The 15,719-nt window shown below is 42.9% G+C and overlaps 1 protein-coding gene across 2 annotated transcripts in view; it reads right to left on the bottom strand.

The window, feature by feature from the left end:
• unc5b (unc-5 netrin receptor B) overlaps positions 1-15,719 on the bottom strand; it is a 51,892-nt gene that overhangs the window by 10,510 nt on the left and 25,663 nt on the right. For both annotated transcript variants that reach the window (XM_075476936.1, XM_075476942.1), the window contains exons 2-8: positions 6,421-6,651; positions 6,017-6,160; positions 5,572-5,675; positions 4,297-4,477; positions 3,888-4,055; positions 3,277-3,441; positions 1,520-1,552 (exon numbers count right to left, since the gene is read on the bottom strand). In XM_075476936.1, coding sequence (XP_075333051.1) covers positions 1,520-1,552; positions 3,277-3,441; positions 3,888-4,055; positions 4,297-4,477; positions 5,572-5,675; positions 6,017-6,160; positions 6,421-6,651 — 1,026 coding nt within the window. The remainder of the gene's footprint in view (positions 1-1,519; positions 1,553-3,276; positions 3,442-3,887; positions 4,056-4,296; positions 4,478-5,571; positions 5,676-6,016; positions 6,161-6,420; positions 6,652-15,719) is intronic.

The raw sequence follows: 15,719 nt of genomic DNA, 5'->3' as shown, positions 1-15,719 counted from the left end.
TAATCAGACTAGAAATTTAAAGATCCTCTAAAGACCTGATTTAGTGAACCAGTATTGACACTGATACCGATGCTAAGTGGATCAGTGTTGTGTTAGCAACAACATTACAGAATCTTGTCAGTGTCATTATCACATTTATTGCTTTTCCTGTGAGCAACGTTATTTCAGTCACAGCGACTTGCTGACTGGTTTTCACTGGCATCATGTTACCGAACATAAAAATGGATGCACAGAGTTCCATTCTGTAAGACAGATGCTGGTCTGTCTCTGCAGATGCACCCGACCCGTGTTTTAGCTTTGTCTGAAATTAATTTTCACTCAGAAAAAGGTCCGTGGCTTTCTTTGCTCATCTGTTACAATGAAATACAACTCCAGCATAATTATTGCTCGGATGTACTGTGTTCAGTTTAAAGCAGCATTGCTTTTGGGTTAATCATCCCAGAGAGCTGCATAAAGGGCTCCTCTTAGCCAGCAGGGGGCGCATCCGATACCAAAAATAAGTATGGTTAGAAGCAGGGTGAGGGGGTGTTTGGCCCGAACTTCACCTGCTTCCTGTTGAGCTCCCTCCTTCTCTCCTGCTGGGTGATTGGTTTTGACTGGTCAGCGGGCTTTCTACTGCCTGCTTAGCCCTGACTCCCCAATGCTGGCAGAGCCAGACCCAACCCGGACACATGAGCCAGTCACACCACAGCAGAAAAGAGGCAAGCAAAGTTGGCGGGAGACGAAGAAGAGCAAAAAAACAAGAAGGAGTAGACAAGCTGGATAAACTGAGGAGGAGAGAGCTAGATAGGAAGCAATTTGGCAAAAGTGACAGCAAGGAGAAAGATAAGGTTGTGATTTGTTGAGAGGACAGAGGGATTATAAGTATGTTGAGGAGGGGAGTGGAGATAAGGATAGCAAAAGACACTGCAGAGTAGCAGTGAGAGTATCGGACGTGTGGAGGAGAAGAAAGCCGGAGGCGGGCGGGCTGGCAGAAGGGAGCTCCCATGCTCACGTGGAGCGACTGAACAGAATCCGACAGCCGTCCACACTTATTATCAGAAACGGAACCATAGCAAATTAGGTGCATTACTGGGACTACTCTCCACTAAGCCCACATCATATTGAGCTAAAGGAATTATCATCACTCGAATGTAAACTAAATCACAGATGAACTGAAAGTTAGTGAGAAATCAAATGTTTTTCACCAAAAAAACACAATGCTTTAGAACTCACAGACAATGGACCAAAGGGGTGCAATGTGCCAACATTAAGTCAGGTCTAAAACCCAAACTACGCTCTGTCAACACACTGTACATGAGAGGAAGACAACACTCACAAACAGGCAGGATAAGAAAGTGAGGCCTGCTTTAAGTGAACTCGATCTGAGATGACACAAAAGGCTGCACACGTTCAACTAGAAACGCTAATAGAGATGTTAGGACTCCAAACCTAACACACACACACACACACACACACACACACACACACACACAAATAGACAGACTATGTGAAGCAAAGTCATGAAATGTGAACTTACGATGGCTTGTATGTTCAATAGAGATCTTTTTATCTGTTTGAACAGGAGAAAAAAACAAGAGAAGAAAAAAGGAAAAACAAAAAAAACATAAAAATGTATGCACTAGTTGTTATGCAAATGAAAGTTATGATAATTCAATGCAATGAAAAAAATAAGAAAACAACAGCTCATTAATACTAAAATAGAAAATTAAACATATACTCACTATTTGTAAAACAACCAAATGGAAACGTATATAAAATAGATTAGAGGCATTTGGATGATAGTGGCAGAGACTATTTTAGAAATAAACAAGGATGACTGTTGTTTGTGTGGTACATGTGGGACAAAATATAGATTAAAACCATGTCTCTTCACACCCCAGGGGTACAATATCACCTTCTTCCCTTGAAAAACAAACACTCCCCCAATGGGAGCAGTCATTTCCAAAATAAAACCAATGTGAATCATCACTGAACAGTTTGAGGAAAATCAAAACCATCTTTCAGGATTGTGTCACTTAGTGGATCTCAAATCAAATAACCCTCTCTCTATAGCATAATCAAAACACCAAATGGCTTCCCGGAGTTTGCCATTCGTCTGAATAACAATTAGAATCTACCAGGAAGTAATGAAGATGATAGTTTGTGATGAAAATTTAACATTTATAATTGGGGTATTACATTAAAGTAGCTATGGGGTAAGCTTCAATTATTTGGAATATGATCAGGGCTGCTTGTGACCACAGACAAATCTGATGAACATGCAGGGTAAATAAAGATGTCAGTCAATGGCCTGTCAATTGCGAAGTCACACATTGACAGATCTTCCACAGAACAGTGCTTCCCATCCTCCCTTTCAGTTAGAGACACTCGAGTGGTTGTTTTCCACCTGAGAGTGCCTTTCTCTGATCAGCCAGATCACACAGTGTATTTTTATAATCTTGCCACTGTTTATGTCGGGTCTTCCTTGAGTGTCAAGTGATAGACCTGAAGCACAGTGTTGCTCTGAGTGTGCACACGATCGCCCATGCTGCACACTGCACAGGCGTTTAGGAGGCTTGGTTAGAGTGTGCCGTGTACACGAATGTTTCTCACTGCCTTTGTGGATGTGCAACTTTGAGATTGTAATGCACTGTCAGCTGGATTCCTCCCAGCTCATCACAGGCTGCACATTGGGTGTCAGTGTGAGTCTGAGTCACTCTCATATGCTCTTCCTCGTGCTAATTTTTGACTCGGCCATGTCATGCTCACTTCCCACTCGATCCGCTCTCTTAGCCTGCACTTGCTCTTTCTTATTTTCCTCTCTCTATTTCCGTCTGTGCTTTTTAGATGTGGATCAGTTGCTTTCTTTCTTCGTAAAGCTAAAATTTCCCTCATGAATAATCTGTTTGTGACTTGGTTAACTTCCATCTCCCGGCACATTTTCGCTTTCACTGTGCTGCGATGGCTTAACACTTCAGGAACACCGCTCCACACAAAATGGTTTTGAAATACCATATACCTCATAAATCTGTGAACTAGGAGCAAAGAAATCACTGCAGGTGAGATTTTCCATTATTAACTGATCAATCACCTGAAGCAGCAAACATGCTGTTAGGGAAATGACCCCAAAGTTATCATACAGTTGAACTATTTGAATTTGTGAATTTAATTCAATGGATCCTCTGTATTAAAGGGCAGAGGCAAGAAGTTGGATAAATCCCATCAGGCTAAATATTTACCCCAACTTGACATTTCTGTAACAACCAAGCCACTTCAAACAAATTGGAGCCTTACTTCTCGCGCACAGCCCCTCAGTGCAATTTTTGCTCTCCATCATGCTGCCACTGCAGTGCTTTCCTCCATTTATGGGTGGGGGGGCCTGGCATTCGCGGCTGCGCCAGTGAGTGCACTCTGTCCCGCAGGCGGACCACTTTGACCACTCTGTCCAACCTCCATCCACTGCAATGACAACAGAGATGTGAGTCATTTTACAACCCAATCTTTACATCGCTTCAGGTAGAGGGAAACGGGGCATTACATTACCACGGTGTATGATGTAACGGCTGGGAGTTTTTTTGAAATTTTTTTTTAGTTTGTCGCTTAAAACTTTAGAGTCTGGGTGGTCTGACACACAGCAAAGCAAAAACAGTCAGGGGTGAGTGTGACTGTACAACATTTCACCATGTTTGTTTCTCTAACATCTACAAGAGCAAATGTTGTTGAAATTGGTTTTCAAGTTTGAAGGCTAAGTGTAAAAGTGAGCCCGAGAGACCAGAAGAAGATGTTTAATGGTTTCTAGATGGTTCAAATTTATTCTGGTACTTGCAACAAACTGCACCTATTTGGGATATGTCCAGACATTCCAGTCCGTGACTATTTTGCAGGAAAATGACTGTCTTCGTTACCTGGACACAGTGTGGTGCACGTTACTCTCTGCTGTGGTATGCCCTCACAAAAGGCTCCTCCATTCAGAGGGGCAGGATTTGTGCAGCTACGTGTTCGACGCTGCCATCCCCGCCCGCACCGAGCGTTACACTCTGACCATTCAGTCCAGGAGGACCAACCTCCGCTCACTGACACAGAGACACACACAGAAAGGCCTTCAGTTGTCCAAATTCATATCTATCGTATTCAACTCCCCTCCAACTGCCAACCACAGTTGAAAATAGCTGAAAAATAAATAATAATAAAATTCCTTCAGTAATATAAGACATTGATGTACAGAGCTGGTAAAATTTCAGACTTTCTCATTTGTGATTCATTTGTTATCTTTACCATAATGTACCTCTGCTAAACATTTTTAGAATGTGTTACCATAAACGATGAGAGTAGCTGTGCTGCTGCGTCTTTTAGCCACCACATTTCGTGCCACACACGTGTAGTTAGCCGTATCCGAGAGTCTGGCCTGTTTGATAATCAGATCATGATCAATTGTGACCAGGAAATTGGAGTCCTGTGATGGATCTATGACATCCTCGTTCTTCAGCCAGTCCACCTGGAGGAGGATGCAAGAGGAGACGATTAGACACCACTGAAATCAAAATCAGGAACTCGTTTGCAAAGAAAGGAAAGTATTAAGGGATCTAACAAAATTCACTCTTACAAATTATTAAAAGCTTTAACATCTAAAACAACAAACAAATAAGGTACTGATTCAAAGATGAGCAATAATTTGGTAAAAAACTTTCATTTTTCTTTGGAATTTCATTATTTTTCTCCTTAATATTTTTTGGTCTGATGTTTTGGTGGCATAAATCATTGTAAAATCAGCAGCTGTTTATGCACAAACATGAGTCAGCTTACCCTGACAAAAGCCATTCAGTAAACACTATAAACCTGCAGAGTATTAAGCCATCACAACTCACAGTAATGATCAAACATTTCTTTTACAAACATCCACATTTTAGCATTCTTTCCGCAGGAAAATGCAACACACCCGCCTTAATAATGAGCATCATATCATAGTTAACTACCACAAGCAACACAAGCGGTATTCATAGTCAAACACATTCTGAAATGCCAATTTAATGCTCTAATGTGATCGCATGACCCTTATTTTTCATTTTTATTATGGTTCCATAAAGAGTTATTTTCATATCACATAATAATCATGTTATTAAAACATTAAAATGAACAGAATGGCAAAACAGGCATTCTTACTTGAATAATAAAAATCTATAAACATGAAGCCCATTTGATAAGCTTTCGTAGAGTCAGAGCAGCTAAGTGTTTAAGCACAACATGATGTTGATTTAAGACTTTTGAGATTTGTTGCTGAAATAACAGAAGATATTATTCACTGTTATTTATGTGTTTTAATGAGGATTTTGTTGATGGTGTCAGTCATTGCCCTTTACTCCCTCTATTTTTGTTTTATGTTGTTGCAGTCTGCAATGTGAAAATGTGTGCATCGGATTAGGTAGCCCTATGCTTTTATGTCTGTCTAAGAAGCTCGGACTTGCAGCAAGTGGCCATACAGTGTAAAACATAAATACATTTAAAACCTTGCTGACCATCAAAAATCGACAACACAGCCCTAAGAGAGATTAAAAACAGTCAAATTAAGATGCGATGAGGAGAGAGATCTACCTCAGCAGCGGGCATGCCTTCCGGGGGCCGACACTGCAGTAGCACTTCCTGTTCCAGTCGCACCTCCCTCCCCAGAGGCTCCTGCTCAAAGTTCTTCCTCAGGACTACAGGGGGCGACACATGTAGTCATCAGTTAGTGGAGGCTGCTTATTCAATAGCTGCCAAAGCAATTCGCACATGTACATGCACTCACGCATCGCAAAGACAAGCTTCTGTCATTGTCACATTTTTCACTCTATATCCTCATAGACATGCAACATGTCAATCAGCCCGTCCCACACATTGTCATGAGGGAGTAAGATGGAGTACTACATCAAATTTAGCATATATACTTAAGCTGACACGTATAGCAAGAAAAAATATCGGAAACATTTCTTTTTCCATTGTCTCCCCTCCTGCCATTCTTTCACTCGGTCTGTCTCACACACACAGCCGTCATACTGACATGCAATGCGAACATAGGCTCGGTTGCTCTTTGTGGTGCCGGCCGAGCTCCAGGCCACACACTGGCACCAGTAGTCCTCGAGCCCAAACAGCTCCTCCACCTGGGTCCTCGACACTGATATTTCCACCTCCCGCACCACTAGCCCTGCGGAGAGACAGAAAGAGGGAAGGATCACTGAGGCGTGTTTTTCACGCTGCATATAAATAATGCTTTGGCTGGAGGCCGAAAGCAGTTAACGTGCACATAAAATCCTAAAGGACCTAATGGATTATGAAGTTAAAAATGATTTTGGTAATTGAGGATGATGTTTATCTCTGTAAAGTACAAGGTGACATTACTATGTGTGTGTATAGTGATGTTTACAGTGCTCCTCTGTGCACGTGTCAGTGTGTGTGAGTGTGCACCTGTGATCTGGTCCAAGCTCTCTCTGGTGATGTGATCGTTCTGATTGACCCATTCTCCATTACATTTGAAGTAGATCTGAGTGGCTGGAGACGCTCTGCACCTCAGCTGGACTGGCCGGTTCTTTACTATGAAGGCGTCCTCTGGTTCCAGCAGGAATTCTGGGAGGGGCTCTGCGGGGGCTGATGGGAAGGAGTCCGGGAGAACTTCTGCCTCGCTGTAGTCGCTGCTCTCTAGAAAAGCACAACACAGAAATAATTAAGATGCCTGTTCTTCAGTGGAAAAACGAGTGCAGCGGATCTACAGGATAAGCTCTGTGGCACATCTCGGACTTGGACTTCAAGAAATAAGAGGAATTACGGATTTGTCCAATGTATGTGTAGGTGACTGATTGTTTTATGTGTCTAAATAGAACTTCGGGATATTACTTTTTTTTTTCTTCAAGAAGGCATTTAAGGTGCTGACAGTGTGCGCCATTATGGAGGAGCGCTGTGACATTTAGCCTCCATGTATTGCCACTAATCTGTTCAATGAAGGCCTCCTACATGGAAGTCTCTGGAAGAGTCCATGCTTCTCAGCTGAAGAGGCGAGCTGCTGACCTTCCACATATAGGTCTTGTTGATCACACATTATCCCCTGACATTTCCAATGTGACACATTCCTCCTGGCAGTGCTGCCAAGCTTCTCCTGGCAGAAGCAATGTAAAATTCAGTTTTTTTACTTTAATAATAATGGGTAAATCTCACATAGAATGTCAGTGTCGCGCTTTTGTATTGTTTAGTACTAGAGCCCATCATTGTAGACAGATTGTTGTATCTGTCCTGATAACTTTGCTATGTATGTGCTATGTCACAGTGTTTGGCACACAGAAAACAGAACTAACACTTGCAAAACAGAAAAAACTGACAATAATTTGCTTAAAACTTGACATGTACAACACAAGTGTAGAACATAAATAGCTATATACATATCTAAAGGGTAGGTTTAAAAGGCATTATAGCTCACCAGGTGCTATGGTTCTTCTACTTTTTTATGTAATGTTTTAATATTGTCTCTCTTTGAACTCTTCCCATCAAATTCCCTTTAGGTTAAACAAGGTTCCTATAAATGTTTGATAGCTCTGACCTTCCAGTAGAAAACTTGCTTCTGCTTTTGAAAATGATCTGAATTCAATAAGCATTAAGTGAGAGACTGGAACAGTGTGGGGGATTGACCACGTTGGCTCCAGTCTGCAGATTCAGAAAAACTACAGGCAAATCCAGCTCAGTGCACTTTTTGTCTTTGCACACACACACACGTAGGCACATAAAAAAAGCTGAAGTGTCACACTTCTTAAATCTCATTCTCTGCATTTAGTGGATAAAGAAGGAGGTGTATGTGTGTGTGTGTGTGTGGGGGAGGAGTACAACAGCCGGCGTACAGTGAGATTTAAACTGGGCAAATTTGCAGTGCTTCGTTTTCAAAATGTATCAAGCCCAAGCTGATCAGTTATTCCACCACCAGGGAACAAGAGAAACTACTTTGGAAGTAAGATATCGTCTGCTAATATGGGAAAGCAGGCACTTTCCAATTTCCATTCCACTGTTCCGATTAACAGATTCTGTCTGGCAGAGCAAGAAGAAGCTGAAGCAGTACTACACACAGCTCAGGGCTCTGCTTTGCTGTGGCCGCAGGACACATGGAGAGAGGCTTAACCCGGGATGGACCCATCATCCTGTTTCTGTCAGTGCTTTTCTCTGTTCTGGCTGTCACACCTGCCTGTTTTTCTCCAGCCAGTTCTTTCACTCACTACTACACTAACCCGTGAGTCTGAATAAAACTCTCATTATAGCACTCCTTCTGTTTTACCCGTTCTTGACCCCAGTCCTGTGCAAGACTCACACCTAACAGCAGTCACCAGTCATACAGAGAGGTACTTTGAGGTCATTTTTCAGATTTTTCCCAATTATTCGTACAGCTGTGTAAATATCTCATTGCATTGCAGAGTGATTCTTTCCAAACAGAAAAGGTCATTTCCAGAAAAGTTGGGACTGCAACTTTAATCTGTAATTTGTTCATTTGTTTGAACCTTTCAAGTACAAAAATTATTTTATTCTCTTCACTGACTAACTTAACAGTATTTTGAAAATAGAGGCAAATCTAGATTTTGATGCCAACAACTTTTACAAGAAAAGTTGTAAGAGAAAGGCAAAGAAAGACAGAAAAGTTTACAGAATATATTAATTAAGAGCAGTTTTATATCAACGAGGAGGTATCCGCCTATGTTGCTCTAAACTCTCACCGACAGACATTTTTTCAGCGCAGCAGGACATACGTGTCATCCTCCAAAAAACTAATGACACACTGACTCTGAATATAACACTGTGCGCTGATTTAATGTTGGATGGCCGGGATCTTCAAGCCCTCAGGCAGCTCTGCATGAGAAATCATTATGATCATTACAGCCACATGGGCTCAGCAGTACCTTTGACCATTTTCACTCAGTACAGTCCACTGCTGCATTCAGAATTGGAACTCAGAACACTACAGAGTTCCCTGAACACGAGGTCATCTCTGATGGATGGAGAGACAGTGGGCGCGTCTTCAGCGGTGTCCAGGTTTCAGCTGCTCTTTCAATAAAAAACCTAAGTTATGGTTCTACGTGCCAAAGATGTGAAAGACCATCCGAAGCTAGCAACTATGATGAGGGGGGGTACATCGGTGTCCATGGCATGGATGACTTGCATATGTTGGAAAGTACCACTGATGCAGAGGAGTATTTTGGAAATTTGGAGAGACATATGCCTATTATCGAGGCAACATCTTTTTCAGAGATCTGTGGTTATTTCATCAGAAAAAAGCTCCAGAGCTTACAACAGAGAGGCTCCACAGACACACAGTGTGCGTGCTTGACTGGCAGCCCAGATCTGCTTCCTATTAAAATTTATGGCACATTATGAGGAGGAGACCCAGGTAACGACAGCCATAGACTGTTGAGCTGCTAAAATCTACTCACAGTAAGAACAGACCGCCTTTCCTGCAAAGCTGCAAGAAATATTATCCTCATTTCCCAAATGATTATGAATGTAACTTAAAGGAGTTGCGATGCAACACAATGGTAAACATGCCTGTGTCCCAACTTTTTAATGAGCTGCTGGAATCAAATTTTCTTGCTTTGTTTACATTTCATGAATACAATAGAGTCGGTCTGTGAAAACATTGAAAGTCAATTTCTTCTCAATTGCGCCTTAAGTAAAGGTTCAAACGAATTAGAAAAAAAAGATTTCAGTTTTTGTTGCATTAAAAAACCTCACAGCTTTTCTGGAAATGAGGCTTGCGTATCTATTCAAGTCATCCATTTATTTTTCTTTTGGGAAATTATTTGCATATCTCAAATTATATTGCAGGAATATAGGGTATTGCACTATGCAGCCTTATCTCACAGGGACGCTGCAGTAGAACAAAATAATAAACGTAAACACTTAATGGAGACTATGTCCTCACCTGCACAGAGCACTTACAGATTTTTGTGTTCTGCTGTCACTGGCAGGTGTCCACACTGATGTGCACTCACTCAATTAAGTATGCACAATACTGCAAGTCGGTAGACATGCACGTAAACACATACAAATGTAACATTTGAACGTTAACACATCAAAAAGTGAGGCTTAACAATGCACATGAATTGTAATCATCATTTCGATTCACACAATTCTCTCCTCTCCTCTCCTCTCCCTTTACTAAGCTGGCGCCTCCACTCTTTCAGACTCTGAATTCTCCGTCAATAACCAATTGTGTTGCCCCACCCCGCCCCTCACTCCCGCTCTTTCCCTTTGTCCGGCATTGATCGGTCTGTGTTCAAACATCGGCTGAAAACACAGCCTGTCACTCCTCAGGCATGACGAGAGGCTGCACAGAGAGACAAACAGAGATTGACGGCAGTTCAGACAGAGACAGAATAGGAGAAGAGACCTGCATATTTGGATAAACCTCCCTCTCTGAAGAGTGTGTGTGTTAGTGGTCAGAGGCCTGCAGGGAGGCACAGTTTAATTTAAAAAACAAACAAAAAAAACTTTTGGATGACAGAGGTAGGAGACAGACAACTTTTTTTTTCTCCCCCTTTCTTTTTCTGGAATAATGAAGCTGGTGGGTTTAAAGTGGAACCTGTGTTTTGGGGCTTGCATACAAACATCCATCAGAGCTCAGCAGCTGGCAATTTGTGCAAAATGGAGGAGCCTTAAAGATGAGAACTCCTTGCTGTGCAGCACAGCGAGTCTTTTATTACTCTAATGACAGACAGCAGACAGCTCGACAGCAAACACAGACTTCTGTGTATTCTTTTCCTGAGCACACAATCATGCGAACAAACACACACTTACATCTAGCCAGCAGATGACAACCCATGCTTATGCAGTGCCTTCTCACTAACTCCTATTTTTCTATGCTGAACTCAACCGTAGGTGGAGGAGTCTGGTCCTTTATGTGGCAGATTTTCAGTACGGTGTAACAGCTACCCCTTTTCAACCAAACCTGCTCCAGTTCAGTTCAGTTCTAAGTTGTCTCTATGTCTTCATGTCACTGTTCCAATACATGTTTGAACCTCCCTTTAGTGTACTCCGAAGTTCTGCAGAGGACCACTGTGCAGGGAGACAGTGTATCTTCACAGACCATAATATCATAACCTTAATATCACCAAGCACACTTTCTTAAACAACAATAGGTGTTTGTGAATGGTCTTTGCATGAATGGCATTTTCAAACGCTGACACGAAATCATGCCGCAAATAGGATTTATACATACTGTTTCGGACTGGATCTATAAATGCAAGTTTGAGATATTAATGCTAAGTTTAAAAAGAATTGGTAGCAACAGCGTTTTAAAAATTCCGTTTCAAACCAGCAGCACATTTAAAAACGTGATCTGTGTTTTTAGAATATCAAACAGAAGGGAAGTTAGAGGAACACTGAGCTGCCTCAACTTCACATCTACTTTAAAGGTTAGTCTTGTGGTCAACACTACACTGACTCTGGATTTTTAAACATAACATAACAACATTGTAGTTGATCAGGTTGGTCTCGATAACCTGGCCCCTACTCCAAGAAGTGAGTGGGTCTCTGCTCTGGGCCTGAAACCAGACCCTTCCGCAGTCCAAACAGAAACAACTGGTTCGAAGTTAGTTCCTGGCTCCGAACCAGGATGGCAACCACTTTGGTAGAACAACCCTAAGAGTCGCAATGACAGTGATGGAACCAGGCTAAACGGGAGGGCAGGACTGCATGGGAGAGAGACAGAAAGGAATGTGGCCAAAGGTGACAAGAAGGGAGGAAAAAGACAGGTCAAGAAACCATCAAAGACAAGTGAGAAGAAGACAGACAATGCAGTACACACAGGCACACACACACACACACACACACACACACACACACACACACACACACAGGTACACACACAGAATAGTGGATTGCTACAATTTCTGGCAAGGAAAATAAATAAGAGTAAAGTCTGTCTTTGCCTCCTGCCTGACTGAAACTGTCTCTGTTGTTCTTTCTGTCCTCTGCATCTCATTCTCTCTCTCACACACACACGCACACACACACAGAAGACTGTAATTTTCTTAGCCCCAGCGCCTCTAGCCAGAGTGGAGTCTTAAGCATCTGTACTTTATCATTACCTTTACAGAGTTAGTCATTACTGTCCCCTTCAGTGCCCTCGCCATCCCAACACAGCACTCAGAAGTTAGGGGGGGCAGAGGGGTGTGGGGGAGAAGGGAGTAAGAGAGAATAAAGGATACAAAGAAGAATACTTTGAAGCAGCCAAACAACAAAGACACACCACAAAAGACACAGGGTCAAGTTGTGTTTGGCAAGATCAAAAGTTTTTCTTATACTTTTTTCTTTTAAGCGTCCTTTAAGGTGAAATACAAACATTAAGACAGCATCCCACCCCCATGGCCCTCTTCTGCCTTCCAGTTGGATCTATGACACTGGAGTGCTTTTCTTCTTGCTCTCCCCTCACTTCAGTCCTCCTTCCCTCCCGCCTGCTGGATTCAAAGCGTTTTGTGCAGCTCCAGTTGACTTCAAATGACATCCTGCAGCCTTAAATGCAAACACACATCGAGATGGAGCTGTAGCCCACAGCTATGAAACACAACCGTCTGGCTGAGCTCACTAAGGACAAACAGCTGTGAGGACAGACATTCAAACATGACAATGCCTCCGGTGACACAGCCAACAAGGCCAATTAATAGTGATCAACAGCTATTATGTAACATTGACTAGCTGAGCATATACATCATCCTCATCCTATCTACCTCATTACTGTCATTCATTCTTGTGAGGAAGCCCCACAGTACGAGTTGCACATGCCACACACACACACACACACACACACACACACACACACACACACACGCACACACACACACACAGGCAGGTCGAAAGAGACAAAGATGGATAGAGGGAGACAGTCTCTCCTTGCATTCCTTAAAGGACAATTACACTGAGTGATTGATATTCAGACTGACCTCATCTTCATCCGCCTGAAAAAAAACTCGCCACAGCAGTAGAGTGAAGAAACCAGCAGGGGAAAAGATGAAGTGAGGACAAGTGAAGACAGAAAAAAGCAAGTGTGGAGATTTAGACGGAGGTTTTGATGGAAAAATCACTGTATGTGCGAGGGGGATGCAGACTTAGTGTGTGATCACATGTGTGTGTGTGTGTGTGTTGGCATCAGGTGACAGGAGTGCAGGTTGGACCGACACAGCATCACTTCTCACATCAACAAAGGCAGACGGAGTGTGAGGAGTCATGCAGTTCACCCATCTGACTGCATACACACACACACCCACTCTCACAAACTCTTACAATTTAAAGCAACCCTTTGAGCGCGCACAGGGGGCAAAATTGGTCATCTTTTAATAGGAAATGTCATTAATTCACCAGTGACTAACAGACATGCCATTATTTTTATTTCATCATGAAGGCTGTGAGACAGCAGGAGGGAGGAAGCAGTGGTTGACTTCCTGCTAAGGGTGACACAGATTCAGCTCTGTGTGCTCTCTCATGACGCCCTCAACATGTTGGCCCTGGAAGCTCTGGTTTGGGTATTTTGACGCCACCAAGACGTGCACCTGGGGTGACTTCACATGGCTCTGCAGTCTGTTTCTTTGTACTCACCATGGACTCAAACTAACAGAAATCTCTCACACCATCAGGCACTTAAGGCGCTAGCATGGTTGACGCGTCTGTCATGGTGGTGGCGGACTGTGACGTCAAAATGACGTTTCAGGCATGGCGCTTCCCTTGAAAAGACGGCGCAGCGCGTTGTCGTGCACCAGTCGATTTTTGTAACTTGGCGGCGCCACCAACGAAAAACCAGATGGACCGTTGTGAGACCAGGCTCAGTCAGGAGGTGCGTTTGTACAGGCACCTGTACGACACTGCAGTGAAACAGCACAGGGAGCACGTAAACTCCCAAAACTGGTGGACAGAGATTGGCAGAACTTTGGGGTAAGAGGGAGAGTTCTGTAAGAATGTGTGGAAGAAAGCTACGGGACAGATACGTGAAGGCAAAGAAGAGGGCAGAGACTCAAAAAGTGGTGATGCCGGGGGCTTCAGACCATCACCTCTTTTAACTGAATTAAAAAATTTAAATTATCCGAATACTGCAGCAGTATCATTAATGACAGTGTTCCTGCTCTTCATTGTTTTCTTCTCCACTTTCGTGGTTGTAGAGTAGCGGTAACCTTCACGTAGCAGTGCCACCTCTGTGACGGAGAAAATTGCAACTACTGGCGCAACGACTTGCGCCACTATATATGGCGGGCACAAACTCGTGACGTCATCAACACCGCTCGCGCGAGCAGACGCAGCAACCATGCTAGAGCCTATATAGGCCTCTTCAGCTCCTTCGAGATTCTTGTGGAATGTCTGCAGAGTTACAAAGTCTCCAAAGGGAGTCATTCTCCCCCACAGAAGATGCTGCACATTAACTGTCTGGAAAGCCTGGTTTGTAGTTCAGGTTTTTCTCCCTTTTCCTGTAGGATCTCGGTGAAACACTTTTGCATTATGCCTACCCCACAGCTTGTTTCGTACAACCCAAATTAAGAAATTAACACATTACTAAATGTCCTATACTTCTCCATTTACAACCCATAAATTGACCAAACAGAGTAGTCTGCGTATTTAAGGTGGGGGAATGACCGTTTAAGGGAGATGGCGACCAAAGGTTGAGCAGTAACATACAGTATGAGAGTGTTTTTGGATCACGAGTGCATGTAAGCCTGAGTCAGTGGACCACCACAAATTACATTCCGATCTGATTGCTAAACAAAGCATAATGTCTTTTTCAAACATTTTCTCTCTTTTTGTAAAATTGACAAGTGCTGCTTTTCTCTTCAAAGACCTTCTCACTGCAGGCTGATAAGAAGAGAAGAAAACCTGTAAAAAAAACAACACCTAAGACAAACGAAAATATATTTTTTCCAACAAGTTGCACAGTGCATCGTGTATAATTACTGGTCAAATACACACCTGAATCTTTTTCTCGAGTAAAGTCTATCTAATCTGTCAATGCTAAAGTCTTTCACAGTGACATTACCTCATTTCCTCTGTTAATTCAACAGTTAGCAGACAAGTGCACCTGGTGTTGCTGTACAAATGCAGAATCAAAACAGTCTCCACAGCTTGCTCAGAGCTGCAATTTTACATTTCTTATTTAATCATATGCATGTCTGTACACAAAAACTGAAAGCTAAGACTTCCTGAGGTCATTCTTCACTTATTACTGGGTTACGTTTGCCTTTACCCTTCATTGACCATGCTAGGACAGACAGACGTAGGTGACAGAGGGCTGGAGAGCAGATTGGCAGAGGCGAGAAGGCCGAGCAGGTGACGGAGATGCACAGTGACAGAAATGCTTCGCTTGTCCATCCAGCATGTCCGGGTGGCAAGAGGAGAGAGCCTGAGGACATGGTAACACACATGCACGGACGCACACGCATTCACAACAAATGCAGAGGCATGCAAGACCTCATTTACAGATCTGCTTGTAAAGAGAGTGTTATCTCATGCTCTTAGCTGAAAGGTGTGTTGCCCTAGAACCTTCTAATTGTAAATGAAGTGTGACCTGCTCTTTTTCAAAAGGACTCACCTTCTGTCTCTCTTTTTCACCCTTTGGTGTCATAATAACACTTAATCAGCCCTATTGGAGCTTATGCCATGGGGAAACACACGGATACACATGTGTAAACATGTTATCCAACCTCACGGTCACAGACAGTAAATAACACACAATGAAAGAGTAGCAGTCAACAGTGTTTTTC

The sequence above is a fragment of the Odontesthes bonariensis genome, chromosome 2 (genome assembly GCF_027942865.1).
Source record: "Odontesthes bonariensis isolate fOdoBon6 chromosome 2, fOdoBon6.hap1, whole genome shotgun sequence".
In the NCBI taxonomy this organism is placed as follows: Eukaryota; Metazoa; Chordata; class Actinopteri; order Atheriniformes; family Atherinopsidae; genus Odontesthes; species Odontesthes bonariensis.
Note: the sequence above shows the minus strand (reverse complement) of the source record. Positions and strands in the feature narration are given on the sequence as shown.